Here is a 14,999-nt window from a genome sequence, read left to right as displayed (position 1 = left end):
CTTTCTCCTATCTGACCCAGACATGGCTACATTTTAAAAGCGATTCATGCTACCTACAGCTGTAATTTGCACATTGACATGCCTTGAAATTGTTTGGGACGCTACAAGTATTTAGCTAGATCCAAGTTCACTTTAAGAGGGTTCTAATGTAGAATGTGCTCCACACCAAGCGCACAGGCATTGTACTGGTGTAGGACACTGCCTTACGTACTTCAAATGTAGACGATATGCTAGCAATGCAGCTACCCTCTGGGAAGAATCCAAAATCCTCAATCTACTGTGATGCCCACGGAGGCATACCTATACCTAACAATAGCTAGGTGAGGGTCCATTTGTGATTTATTAAAACTTCTTGTTCACCTATATTATTTCAAAATAAGAGCCCACATAGAGTGCATATACAAAACTGTGTTCCTTCCACTATCACCCTCATCTTCGCTTTGTGTTTCTCACTCACCTGTGGCATCTTGCCCCTGTTTAAACTAACAGTTCTTTGGTCAGGGACTCTGTTCCATGTTTGTATAGCCTCCACCACAATGAGGCCCTGATCTTGACTGGTGTTCAATCATAATACAAATAAATTGCTCCTAATTCAGGGATGATGGAGAATTAACCCAGTGACAAGCTGGAGGCAATCAGACACCATGATAGTTACATGCTGCAGGGACCAAGTGCAGACTGGGAAGATGTTGCTACTAACAGAAGCCCGACTGTAGGGAACTTGGGGCTTTGAGTCAAAGCCCCATGAAGCTAGCAGAAGGAGTCTTTCCACTGACTTGGATCAGGACTTTTGAGACAGAATGAAATCAGGCAGAATGCGCTAACATACAAGAGAACCTCACCCCTGCCCAGACAGCATTTAACATGGCATGAGGAGGTTTGGTTGAGTCCAGAGGCAAGGTACAGATGCACCATAGCCTCAATCATATCTGCAGGCAAATTAACAGGAAGTGCCCCTCTGCTTATCAATCAATAGAAACACAAAGATACTTTAGTGTTCTAATTTGATGACCAGAGGGCACCACAGGGCAGCTGCTACAATTAGCATTAGAACCCTGAGCAATCGGTACCCTGCAGCACCTGCCACCACCCAGCTTCCAGCATTTGTCATGCAGCCACTGATAGCTTGTTCCAGGAAAAGCTGTTTTGCTGACAAGTGCAGGAGTCTGCAACCTTTGTGTCCTCTTCCATTAGTGATTCACTCCATGCACTCCCCAAGCCTAACCTCTGAACTACAGTCTAGGGTTCAGAGTCAAGTGTTTATGACAGGGATAAGGTGCAGGGACCATTGGACATGCCCCAGCTGGGCACCAAGACCACTTTTACCTTCAGTGGCAAACCAGAGTCAGCCACTTTGTGTTCTGTTGACTCATCTGCTCTCCCATTAACAGAGAATGACAGCTGCCAGCTACCTACAGAGCTCCACACACAGTTACAGAAATAGACGGGAGACACCAAGTTCAGATCAGATTTCAAACCACCCTACAAATGGCAGAAGGGTTTGGATCTAGGTACTGAATCTTCTGCAGAAGATAAATCAACTTGGCTTCATTGACTTCAATGACACCAGCTGAGGAGCTGGTTTTAGGCTAGTCTCTCCTCAGCACTTATCCCCCAATACCCCCCAGGATATAGGCAAATAAATATTATTGATCTTAGTTTACAGAAGTCCCTGATTGTGGATTCTTTGGGGGCAGGGACTGTGTGTCTGGACAACACCTGGCATACTATAGGTGCTACCTGAATACAAACAGGAATAGCGGTAGACAGGATAAGTGACTTGCTTGAGGCTACAAAGGGAATCTGCGTCAGAGCCAAAAGCAGTACTTGGGAGTTCCTGGCACCCAGTTTCTTGTTTACAACACAGTTCTCTCGCAGATCAGGGTGGCAATGCGATTCTCTGAGTAGAAATGAAGACTCTGTCTACCCTACAGCCTATGTCAGCATAACTTATGCTGCTTAGGGGTGTGAATAAGGTACTCCCCTAAGTGACATAAGTTACACCAACATTAAGTGCTTGCGTGCACAGCGCTACGTCAGCAGGAGAGCTCCTCCAGCTGACATAGCTTCTGCCACTTGGGGGAGGGGGGCAGAGTTTATGCCCATGGGAGAGCTCTCTCCTGTCATCTTCCCCTCATGCACTGCAGCGGCAGAACTGTATTGGCACAACTGTGCCGCTGTACATATAGACATGGCCTAATTGTTCTGTCATTGAACAAAGCTGTGGTGGACAGAGAAGCAGCTGCATCAGGCGAGTCCCTGGCGGTGGCAGCTCTCTCTAGACAGATTCCTCCATGGGAAGTTATAGATTAAAGAAGTCCTACCCCCCTCCACCAGAGCAACTGGCACAAGGAGCAAGGCTACAGTCCCAGACTGCAGTATGCATGGCCCATATACTCCCCACCCATGGTACATTCTGGCACATTCCCTGCAAATAAGTGTTTGAGGTCCCATAGGGCGCAGTTATAACTAGGCTGGTCGTCACCATGGAAGTAGTCACGCTGGGGGAAAACCAGTTACAGTCTATAGCAGTGGTTCTCAACCAGGGGTACAAAGTAAAATTTCATGCAGACAATGACTTGTTTATACTGCTCTATACACTGAACTGCAAGTACAATATTTATATTCCAATTGATTTATTTTATAATTCTATGGTAAAAAATGAGAAAGTCAGCCATATTTCACAAAAAGAAAAGGAGTACCGGTGGCACCTTAGAGACTAACAAATTTATTAGAGCATAAGCTTTCGTGAGCTACAGCTTACTTCATCGGATGCATTTCCACCAAATGCATCCGATGAAGTGAGCTGTAGCTCACGAAAGCTTATGCTCTAATAAATTTGTTAGTCTCTAAGGTGCCACCGGTACTCCTTTTCTTTTTGCGAATACAGACTAACACGGCTGCTACTCTGAAACCAGCCATATTTCAGTCAGTGTGCTGGGACACTTTTGTATTTTTGTAAGCAAGTAGTTTTTAAGTGAGATGTAACTTGGGGGTATGCAAAACAAATCAGACTCCTGAAAGGGTACAGTAGTCTGGAAACGTGAGACCCACTGGCCTATAGGTCCCCGATGCAGGTAAAACATGGTTTGGTCTTGCCACACAAGTTGGCCTGATCCATTGCATGCAGGCCCCCCACTCCAAAACCACAGCAGGTCCCACAGAATAGACAGAACCTTTAGAAAGGCCTAACGTCCGGGGATCAAGGGAGTGGAGAGGACACCAAGTGGCAAGTATAACCACTTGTTATTGTGCCCAAGCTTAGAGTGTGATTATATCACAGTATAAAGAGGCAGATGCTTGTGAGTCATTGTTAACCCCTTCACCTTTGAATTCTTCACAGCCATACACAAAACATGCCTCAGTGTGTATACACGCGCACACACTCTTCAGTTTAGTTACATAGAACATTTTAAAATCCATTATATTGCTGCATGTTGCACATGGTGGCATTTCTTAGCTATACAGGTCTGGCAATCCAGTCCACCAAGTGACTAAAGTTTCCTGGACATTTCATCTATGATAAATTAATATCATGGGGGGGGGGGAAATTGGTCCCTTTTAAGGACACCCAGCCAGCCAGTTAGCTACAAGTCCCTCTTGGTGGCGGTTCTCTACATGCTTTATGTAAAGGATTAAAGAAGTCCCCCAGGTAAACGAAAGGGAATGGGCACCTGACCAAAAGAGACAATGGAAAGGACAGAACTTTTTTAAAAAGTGGGGGGGGGGGGGGGACTTCCTCTTTGTGTCTGTTTTTCTCCGGAAAAGACAGGAACAGGGAGCAGTTATGCTATGAGAAGCTTTAAGCCAGGTATGATCATAAATCATCAGATCCTAGAACTACTTATTTGTCACTCCCAAATGTTTAAGTAGATCAGGAATGTTTACAAAGATGCGATTAGGGTTATTTCTGTTTATTTCTTATGGCTAATGGACTCCTCTGAGCTAACCCCAGATGCTTTGGTTTGTTTGTAACCTTTAAGCTGAACCCCCAAGTAAGCTATTTTGGGTGCTTAATTTTTGTAATTGCTCTTTTAAAAATCTAGCAAAAGCCTAAGTTCCAGACTCATTTTCTTTATAGGATTTAAAAAAAAAAACAAAAAAACAAAAAAAAAACCAACACAGGATTGGATTTTTGGTGTCCTAAGAGGTTTATGCATATGTTATTTAATTTGCTGGCAGCAACAGCTAATTTCTTTTGTTTCCTTTCTTAGCTCTTCCCCGAAGGGTGGGGTGAAAGGGCTTGAGGGTACCCCACAGGAAGGAATTCCCAAGTGCGTCTTCCTGGGTTCCAAAAGGGGTTTTGTTTGGGTGCTAGCAGTGTTTACCAAGCCAAGGTCAGAGAGAAGCTGTAACCTTGTGAGTTTAATACAAGCTTGGAGTGGCAAGTATTAATTTTTAAAATCCTTGCGGGCCCCCACCTTCTGCACTTGAAGTGCCAGAGTGGGGAATCAGCCTTGACAGCATCACTGAACTCTTTGTATTATAGGGCATCTTAAGCAGTTCAGGAATGAACAGCCACAAGGCCCCCTATGAGCTCACTTAGTTGTTGTCCATGGCATACACGAACAAAACAAAACTTGCTGACTTGTACACCTGTGCAGGAGACATTCTGTAAAGCTACATTTCCTTTTAAGTTCCAGAGGAAACACATGAACAGAAGGTTGAATCCTGAAAAAGAGCAGGTTTAGAAAGGTGATTACCCTCTTGTCCCCCTTATTTTCAGCCTCTCTATTTAAAGAGATTTCCTGGTTTCTTGGAGACACAGATAATCAGTGTGGGTGGCCAAACTCATAAGCACATTATATGCTGTCCCCACTTTTTCCTCCAGTCACTTTTCTGCTTCCAGTACAAAGCCATTAAGAACTCATCTGCTCTATGTTTCCAACCCCACACAGTGGTAAGAGAGTGACAACGAGCATGTTTCTTTTAACTACACCAAAGTTACAGAACTTCGTCAAAAGCTGAATCTTTGCTTAGCTTGCACCATTGTAGTCCAACAATGATGCAGGTTTAAAAAAAAAAAGTCATGCTTAATTTCCTATATTGATTGGCTTTGATCAATCTGCATCACAGCCATAATGCTAGTCCAGTACCATGAATGCACAGCAGTTCCCACCTAGCATGGTAATGTTATAACGAAAGTATCTTTTTAGAACAAAGTTGAATGAAAGTTCCACATTTTATCAATGCATTACAATGTACAAAACAGTTTGCATTGCAAGACATACTCTAAAGCAGGGGTGGCAAAACTACGGCCCGTGTGCTGCATCTGGCCCACCAGTTGTTTTAATCTGGCCCTCAAGCTCCCGCTGAGGAGCGGAGTCTGGGGCTTTCCCTACTCCGGTGCTCCAGCTGGGGAGCAGGGTCTGGGGCCACTCCACATGGCTCCCAGAAGCAGCAGCATGGCCCCCCTCTGGCTCCTAAGTGTAGGGGGCACCCAGGGGGCTCCACTCTGCATGATGCCCCCACCCCAAGCGCCACCCCCACAGCTCCCATTGGCCGGGAGCTGCAGCCAATGGGAGCTACAGGGGCGGTGCCTGCAGACAGGGCAGCGGGCAGAGCCACCTGGCCTAGCCGGAGAAGGGACACTCCGCTGCTTCCGGGAACCACTCGAGGTAAGCGCCACCAAAAGCCTGCACCCCCGAGCCTCTCCCCACCCCTCCTCCCCCTCCCACTGAACCGCTCGGTCCCAACCTGCGCACCCTCCTGCACCCCAAACCCCTTATCCCCAGTCCCACCTCAGAGCCCACACCCCCAACTGGAGCCTGCACCCCTTCCCATGCCTCAACCCCTGCCTTCTGAACCCCTTGGTCCCAGCCCAGAGCACCATCCTACACCCCAAACCCCTTATCCCCACCCCAGAGCCTGCCCCCCTAGCCAGAGCCCTCACCCACCCCAGTCCAGAGCCCCCTCCTGCACCCCGAACTCCTCATTTCTGGCCCCACTCCAGAGCCCCCCCACTCCCTTCCACACCCCAGCCCCAATTTTGTGAGCATTCATGGCCTGTCATACAATTTCTATTCCCAGATGTGGCCCTCAGGCCAAAAAGTTTGTCCACCCCTGCTCCAAAGGGCCCCCCCCAATCAACTACACTATAAATAAAAGAAAAGGAGTACTTGTGGCACCTTAGAGACTAACAAATTTATTAGAGCATAAGCTTTCGTGAGCTACAGCTCACTTCATCGGATGCATTTCCGATGAAGTGAGCTGTAGCTCACGAAAGCTTATGCTCTAATAAATTTGTTAGTCTCTAAGGTGCCACAAGTACTCCTTTTCTTTTTGCGAATACAGACTAACACGGCTGCTACTCTGAAAACTATAAACAAACATCTACTACAGGCCCACTGTACTCATTAGGCATCCTTTTATAAGTTTTCATGGGCTATATCAGGCCTATAGTGATCACTTACACAGAAGCTGGTCTGTGAAAAAACAGCTTCTCTGAAGTCTAGCCACAAAACAACAAGACTAATATGGGTTGTTTTCACTTTCTATTTCAGATCAAAGGTTCCTCTTTGGTTTTAGTCTGTGCTCAGCGTTGCTGCATGGTCTTGTATAACAAGCTAACTTGAAAGGATATTTTGAAGGGAGAATAGAGAAGCAGTAGTTCCCTGAAGGTAGATAAGATACATATAATTTAAGAAAGAGATCCCACGCTGCCACTCTTCTGGAATAGAGTCATTTTTATTCCAGAATAGTGTCCACAGGTGGAGCTGTTCCCAAATAGCTTATTCCACAACAATTATGCCGGTCAACTTCCCCAGAAAGACAAGCCATAAGAGACAGTCTCTGATTCAAAGAGCTTCTACATTAAAAAAACAAAATAAAAAAAACTGCTTATGTGCAGCTCAGAATTTACCAGCAGAAGGGATCGCCTGGGGGCAAACTAGTTTGCCTATTCAAGTGTATTCTTTGTTCCTGTGAACAGAGCGGATCCCTTATCGGTCTTCCTTTGTCCAGTGGATCTCAAGCTTTTCCATCCCATGGCCCACCTCCCATCTAGCCAGGATCTAGGGCAGGATCATGAACGCCCCCTCCTCCGCCACCACACACACACACCCATTTATGACAGGTTTCAGAGTAGCAGCCCTGTTAGTCTGTATTCGCAAAAAGAAAAGGAGGACTTGTGGCACCTTAGAGACTAACAAATTTATTAGAGCATAAGCTTTCGTGAGCTACGGCTCACTTCATCGGATGCATTTGGTGGAAAACGCATCCGCCAAATGCATCCGATGAAGTGAGCCGTAGCTCACGAGGGCTTATGCTCTAATAAATTTGTTAGTCTCTAAGGTGCCACCCGTTTATGACACACACGCGCCACAACCCCAGGTTGACACCCCCACAGCGGCCCTACTTGACATAGGCTGGGAAGGCACAAGGCCGGATCTGCCCTGCACTAGCAGCGGGGCCAGGCTATTGGATTTCCCAGCACCACCGCCGCCCACCCCAAAGCTAGTTGAACTCCTCACCCAAGCAGGCTCCCGTGGCCAGGGCCGTGGCCATCAGGGCTCCGGCGGAGGCTCCGTAGATCGTCTTGGCGTTGGCTACCAGGAAGGGGGCATGCTCCTGGAGGCAGCTGGCCACCCCGACGTGGTAGACCCCCAGGAACCCGCAGCCCGCGAAGGAGATACTCCAGGGGGAGTCCAGAGGGAACATCGCCTCCCGGCCTGGCAGCGCCTCTGGCAGGAGAGAGAGACGTGGGGTGCGGGGCGGCGGGCAGCCGAGGCTCGCCAAGCCCTCAGCGGACAAACGCCGCGCCCGGGCAACGCGAGCGGAGGAGCGGAGCGGAGCGGAGCGGGGCGGGGCGGGGCACAAGCCCCGCAAAAGCGAGCTAAGGGCAGGAGAAGTTGCGGCACCCCGGGTCCGCGTGCGTCGCTCTTCCCGCTCACATTCTCCGGGGCTTTGCCGGCCCGGGCCCGGGATAAAGGGGGATGGATGCGCGGCACCTCCCTTCCTGGGCCGGTCCCTTGCCGCTGCCAGCACCTGATGAGCGGCAGAGAAGGGCGGGGGGGGGGGCCGCGTTATATCGGCTGCGGGCCTGCCGGGGGTGGGGCTCCGGTTTGTCAGCCGTGGGGCCGGCGCAGCCAATCCCACGCCAAATGCCAGGGGCGGCAGGGAGGAGACTCCGGCCCCGGCTAATGGCGGTGGGGGCGAACCGATCCCGCCCTCCCGGCGGGTGGGGCCATGCAAAGGGGGGGGGACTTCCCGCTCGGCGCGCCGCCGCCGGGCTCCGTGGGACGGGGGCAGCCCGCAAGGGGAGCCGGGCGCGGCGCTGGGGCGCGCTCCGCAGTCATGGCGGCGGGCTGCGGGAGCCTTCGGCCCAGACGCGTGACACGGGTCCACTCGCTGGCCAGGCTGGGGAGGAGCGGCCGTGTGAGTCCCGATGCGCAGAAGGGAAAGGCGGAGTCGTGGCACCTCGGAGGCTAACCGATTGATTTGAGCGGAAGCTCCCGTCGTCGGATGCATGCCGTGGAAAATACAGCGGGGAGATTTCTAGACACAGAGAACATGAAACACTGGGTGTTGTCCGGTGCAGCGAGCTGTAGCGCACGAAAGCTTATGCTCAAATGCTCACATGACTTACGAGGAGAGGCTGAGGGAGCTGGGATTGTTTAGTCTGCAGAAGAGAAGAATGAGGGGGGATTTGATAGCTGCTTTCAACTACCTGAAAGGGGGTTTCAAAGAGGATGGCTCTAGACTGTTCTCAATGGTAGCAGATGACAGAACGAGGAGTAATGGTCTCAAGTTGCAATGGGGGAGGTTTAGATTGGATATTAGGAAAAACTTTTTCACTAAGAGGGTGGTGAAACACTGGAATGCGTTACCTAGGGAGGTGGTAGAATCTCCTTCCTTAGAGGTTTTTAAGGTCAGGCTTGACAAGGCCCTGGCTGGGATGATTTAACTGGGACTTGGTCCTGCTTTGAGCAGGGGGTTGGACTAGATGACCTTCTGGGGTCCCTTCCAACCCTGATATTCTATGATTCTATGATTCAAATAAAAGTGTTAGTCTCTAAGGTGCCCCAAGGCCTCCTTTCCTCTTTGCGAACTCGACTAAGGCGGCTGCTACTCTGAAACCTGCAAGGAGGGTGATCACTTCAGATGAGCTATTACCAGCAGGAAGGGGGGAGAGGAAGAAAACCTTTTGTAGTGATAATCAAGGCGGGCCATTTCCAGCAGTTGACAAGAGCGTCTGAGGAACAGTGGGAGGTGGAAATAAACACGGGGAAATAGTTTTACTTTGTGTAATGACTCATCCATTCCCAGTCTCTGTTCAAGCCTAAGTTAATTGTATCCAGTTTGCAAATTAATTCCAATTCAGCAGTCTCTCGCTGGAGTCTGTTTTTGAAGTTTTTTTGTTGAAAAATAGCCCCTCTTAGGTCTGTGATCGAGTGACCAGAGAGATTGAAGTGTTCTCCGACTGGTTTTTGAATGTTATAATTCTTGACGTCTGATTTGTGTCCATTCATTCTTTTACGTAGAGACTGTCCAGTTTGGCCAATGTACATGGCAGAGGGGCATTGCTGGCACATGATGGCATATATCACATTGGTAGATGTGCAGGTGAAGGAGCCTCTGATGTGATTAGGCCCTATGATGGTGTCCCCTGAATAGATATGTGGAGAGAGTTGGCAACGGGCTTTGTTGCAAGGATAGGTTCCTGGGTTAGTGGTTCTGTTGTGTGGTGTGTGGTTGCTGGTGAGTATTTGCTTCAGGTTGGGGGGCTGTCTGTAAGCAAGGACTGGTCTGTCTCCCAAGATCTGCAAGAGTGACGGGTCGTCCTTCAGGATAGGTTGTAGATCCTTGATGATGCGTTGGAGAGGTTTTAGTTGGGGGCTGAAGGTGATGGCTAGTGGCGTTCTGTTGTTTTCTTTGTTGGGCCTGTCCTGTAGTAGGTGACTTCTGGGTACTCTTCTGGCTCTGTCAATCTGTTTCTTCACTTCAGCAGGTGATTATTGTAGTTGTAAGAACGCTGGATAGAGATCTTGTAGGTGTTTGTCTCTGTCTGAGGGGTTGGAGCAAATGCGGTTGTATCGTAGAGCTTGGCTGTAGACAATGGATCGTGTGGTGTGGTCTGGGTGAAAGCTGGAGGCATGTAGGTAGGAATAGCAGTCGGTAGGTTTCCGGTATAGAGTGGTGTTTAGAGGAAGTCTAGCTAGGCACCCTAATGACTGTGTGTGTGTGTGTGTGTGTGTGTAGGGGCGTGGCGTGGCTTGTGTGTATTGTGATGACGTGTGTGTTTTGAGGACTGTGTGATGGGATGTGTGTGAAGGGGATGGACGGCTTTGGCCTGGGGCACGTGGTTTTGTGGGGTGAAGAGTTCTGGAGGGGTGGGTGGTTGTGGCATGTTGTGTGTGTATTCTGGGGTGCTTTGTGTATGTGGGAAGAGTCATTTTGGACTGTGTGTGCGTGGGGGGGTGTTGTGGGCATACAGGGTTTTGGAGTGGGGGTGTATCGTGGGGTGGATTTTGTGTGCGTTGTGGGAATACAGGATAGTGCAGTGAGGTGTGTATATGATGGGGTGGTTTATTTTTGTGTGTGTGTTGCTGATGAACAAAGAAAAAAATATATATTTTAGTGTGTGTAGTGTTGCTTTTGCTCTCCGTAGCTGGCCTACCCCAGCTGTTTACCCCAGCCCCCATTTTCCTGCACATCATCTGTGAGATGACCACACATGAATACATACACATCACCTTCTAAAAGGAGGATCCCAGTCCTTGGTGTGACTAATCTCTACATCACCTGGAGGGGCTATGGGGAGAAGGAAAAGCAGTAGCTGCAGGAGCACAGGTACCAGCTGGAGGCAGAAATGGGGAGGGAAGCCCAAGACTCCATATTCCACTTCAGGGACTAACAGAGGGCGAAGGGGCTCTGCACAGCACTCTGCAGATCAGGAGGATTGCGGAAGCTTGAACTTCCCCATTCATCCATGGAAATGACACATCAGCTGTGGGAGGCATGAATCATCCTGTTCATCTCTGTGGGTGTTCTCCCCCATCTCCCATGATCCTATGCCCGGTTGCAGAATACTAGTTTTCAAATCTGCCACCTCACTCCCCGCCCTGTGGATTTTAGAGTAATTTGAATATTAAAATGAGGTCCTTAGTGGGGTGGGGGCTGTATCTGAGGAACCCTTTGACCAAATTACCCCAAATTTGCACCAGGAGGTATACCCTGGCTCCTATCGTGCTGTACCAACATTCAAGATAATTGTCCTATGCACATGGATGTTTGAGCATTTTGAAAATTAAAACTGCTCATTTTGTGGGTGGCCATATATGGGGATCCTCCTTCCAATGGCCCCAAATTTTTACCACAAATCCCAGACTCTGTTGCAACATGCCAGTATATCTGTGCACATGGACTCTAGAGCACTCTGATAATCAGGAGCATCTCATATTGATGGGCTGCATCTCAAGAAACATTTGATCAAATGGTGCTGAATTTGCTTCCCAAACACTGCTGAGCTCCTTTTGTGCATCTGGGCACCCCCCTCCATCACTCAGCTACCACATCCCATCTCTCCCTGGGCCCTCCCTGTCCCTGGTAAAATTGGAGGAGCCATGGCATTGCACATAAGAGCTGGGGGCATCAAGATGGAGGAGAGACGAGATCCAGAGTTCCTACCCCAGACCTGAGCCTCGTATGGGGAAGGAGATCTGCACATCTACCTGCGGGTTTGGAAGCAGAAGTGTGAAATGGCACCATTCATCTCAAAGGATGTTCTCAGTTAAAAGAGTACTCTTCATGGCACTGAATGGAGCTATGTGAACTGTCCTTGTGGAGGTGCGGGGGATTTTATGCCCATGGAAGAGCTCTCTCCCGTCAGCACAGAGTATCTTCCCCTCACGTACTGCAGCGGCAGAGCTGTATCAGCACAACTGTGCCACTGTATGTATGGCCTAATTGTTCTGCCATTGAACAAAGTTGTGGCTGACAAAGAAGCAGATGCATCAAGCGAGTCCCTGGCAGTGGCAGCTCTCTCTAGACCGATTCCTCCGTTCATTTTAATGGATGTTCTCATCTCATCAGATGAGAACATCCATTAAAACATCCAGACCTTATGGTCTGCTAATGTCTGCCCATGGATTTGTTCCGGAATAGATACTGCACTTTAAGTTCATACCTTACTTTAATTCAAATTAGTTTCCCCAGTGTAGACAAGTCCTAAGTGGCTGTCCCACAAACTGAGCATGCCTGTTCTCCATATTCCCTCACCCCTCCCTGCAGTGCTGTGTCCCTAGTGTGTGTATCCAGCAGACCTGTTCCAGGGGCCGGAAAACTTCTAGTCCATCATGGTGAAAGCTATCTGGTAGGAGCTTTACCAGCAGAGAACTGATTCATCCTGGCTGGGATTCTTGCACCAGCCTGCTGATGTCATTTTTATGTGGCACCTAGTCTCTCCCGGATCAGCCCGTCCCACACATCATACCCGGCTTCATATTCCACATACTGAGCTGCCCAATTGAGCCCAGGGCAGGACTTTCACAGACAGGTAGATGGAATTGAGGGTACAGTTGTGGGGAGCTGATCTCCCTCAAAGTAATGAACACCACTTGCACTTCCAAGGAGAGCCCCATTGTGGCCCGTCTCCAAGCAAAGGCAGATTGTACACAGCATGCAAATCTCCCAAGGAACAGAATCAGACTCATGTTTTTTGGGTACAAAGAGCTGTCAATGTTCCCCATGGCTTCCATGTAGTTTGCATCTCTGCTCAGAAGTGCTGTGTAAGCAGAGGTGCTAATGCCTGTATTGCTTCCCCAGAGGGTCAGTGGGTGCTGGATGCCAGCTGACACAAAATTGGGGTGGATGAGTACAATAGTTTGAGCCCCATGTGCAGAATAAGACATAACTGTAAAATGTGGATGTGATTTTTGGGGGGTGTCTCAGGACCCCTCCAATGACCCCAAATATGGACCCTAGGATGAACTGTATTGAGGCACAGCACAGGTCAAGGCAATCTGAGTCAGCATGTGGCGTTTAGAGCACATAGTCGAGTCAGCTGTTAAACCGTAAGCCATTCTCCGCTATGGTGGAGCTACTGCCCCATTATAATAGAAACTACGAGCCTGATGCCAAGTGCCCACAACCATTGCTGAAGTCAGTGTGCGCTGTGGGAGTCCAGAACTCCCAGGATCAGGATCCGAAGCAAAGCACTAGTGGGAACATTCTGAAGAAAAAATGGGGGAACAAGGAAAATTCACAAAAAATGTTTTCTGAAAAGATTTTCCATTTCCCTGCCACTTCTATCGCCAGTCAGCAAAACCAGAAACTGTGCTGGAAACGCCAAGATATATGGAACTGACAGAAGCACAAGCATGAGATCCAGTCCTATGACCCTTACTCTGGTCACCCCCCACACCAATAAAGAGGGTTGGTGGCCTAAGGAATGCAGGATCAGCATCGTGCTGCCAATAGGGAGACCATGTCCCGTGAGTAATTACACAGCAATTCTTCCTGATTTCCTATAATTAGCTGGACAGACAAGGCAGTGGTTGTGCCTCAGAGGCGGGGTGGTGCTCTTTATAATAGCAGATTTGCCGTAAAGTAATCCAGACACAGGCTCCAATTAAGTGCTGTAGCCTGCCTTCCCCAGGGACTCCGCTTCTTGGAGGTCGCTGATCCAGAGGGATAGCGCAGGGAGGTTCTTGGACTTCCCCATAATGCAATGCTTCATTTTCCTGGGAGGAAGGCAGTGCCAACAAACTTGGACGAGAGTGGATTATCTCCTTCAGTGGAAGAGAATGCAAAGTGCAGGACGCAGGGGGATCAATGTGTCCATGTTCTTCATTTTTTCTGGGAGGGCAGGGAGTGATGGGTAATACAGTAGTGAGTCATCTCTGGGACAACATGTTTTGGGCCTGACCCAAAGCCAGACAAAGTCAGTAGAAAGACTGCTATTGACTTCCTTGGGCATTGGATCAGCTGCCTTTATTGGATTGTCCCACGGACAGCATGACAAAGTACTATCTCCTCACTACTTCAGCACACAGGCCCAGAAAGATCCTGGAATGTGTGAGCCATAATTATGGCACGCAGCTGAAATGGCACAACAATGTGACATTGAGAAATGCTGACAGGAGACCAAAATTAACACTACAGGAAATAGAAAAGACTCCCAGCCCTAAAACGTGCTTTTTTAGATCACTTGTGTAACTGCATTATTTAGAGAGGCATTAAAGGAGACTGCAAAAAAATCAGAACAGCAGCAAATTAAGCATCAATAAAATCAGGTTAGTAACACTTACAGTGAGGGAATCCGGTACCCTAATTGCCATTGACTTCAATGGTCTCAGAATCAAGAAAAAAAACGAAACACTGATATGCGTATAACTGGTGACATGTTCCCATTTAGACGAGGCCTAAAAGTTAGCCTGTGCCCTGATGAGCTCACAGACAAGGCAGATGAAAGCCTTGTCTACACAGGAGAATTTCTCCATTTATCCCAGTATAACTGTCCATGTGGACACTCTTATTCCAGAGTAGAGTGGCTTTTTTTGGTTTAGCTTAACTCCCTTCCTAAGCCACATAAGCTAACCCAAAAGAGACATATACCATACCAAGAACAGCTACATAGGGATTATACAAGTTGCAGCAGGAAGCTACACAGCTTGGCTTCAGGCCTATCTGCTGCCTCAGTTTCCCTCACTCCAGCCAACCACTGGCATCCAACACTTTAGGTGCTGGGCACTAGTCAGACCTGTCATCCTCCCTTGGTCACAAGGCTCACCACATCACCTCACTAGATGACAAAAGTTTTTCCATCCTCCTCACTCGCAACACCAGTATGGGGGCATCCACATCCACTCTCTACTACAGGTTCCCGATCCTGGGAACAATCCATAACAGGGCTATCTAGCCTCCCTCTGATAACCTCATTGTGAGGCTCTGATTTCCCAGCATCTCTTCCTGGATTCACTCTCCTCCCACTCTTTACAGAGCACTAAATCCAACTTCCTCTGATCTCCCAGTTCTACTGCTGTTTGCAATTCCTCCCT

At 48.7% G+C, this 14,999-nt stretch overlaps 1 protein-coding gene across 2 annotated transcripts in view; it reads right to left on the bottom strand.

Annotated features, from left to right (window-relative positions):
- Positions 1 to 8,041, bottom strand: part of PNPLA2 (patatin like phospholipase domain containing 2) — a 52,469-nt gene extending 44,428 nt beyond the window's left edge. Inside the window, exon 1 of one of the 2 annotated variants that reach the window (XM_038404497.2) lies at positions 7,473 to 8,041. In XM_038404497.2, coding sequence (XP_038260425.1) covers positions 7,473 to 7,659 — 187 coding nt within the window. In that variant the 5' untranslated portion in view covers positions 7,660 to 8,041. The remainder of the gene's footprint in view (positions 1 to 7,472) is intronic. The other variant, XM_038404496.2, reaches the window with a different exon arrangement.
- Between the last annotated feature and the right edge of the window lie 6,958 nt (positions 8,042 to 14,999).

This window comes from Dermochelys coriacea, chromosome 6 (assembly GCF_009764565.3).
Source record: "Dermochelys coriacea isolate rDerCor1 chromosome 6, rDerCor1.pri.v4, whole genome shotgun sequence".
Taxonomy (NCBI): domain Eukaryota; kingdom Metazoa; phylum Chordata; order Testudines; family Dermochelyidae; genus Dermochelys; species Dermochelys coriacea.
The sequence above is the reverse complement of the archived record's forward strand: the minus strand, read 5'-3'. Positions and strand labels throughout refer to the sequence as shown.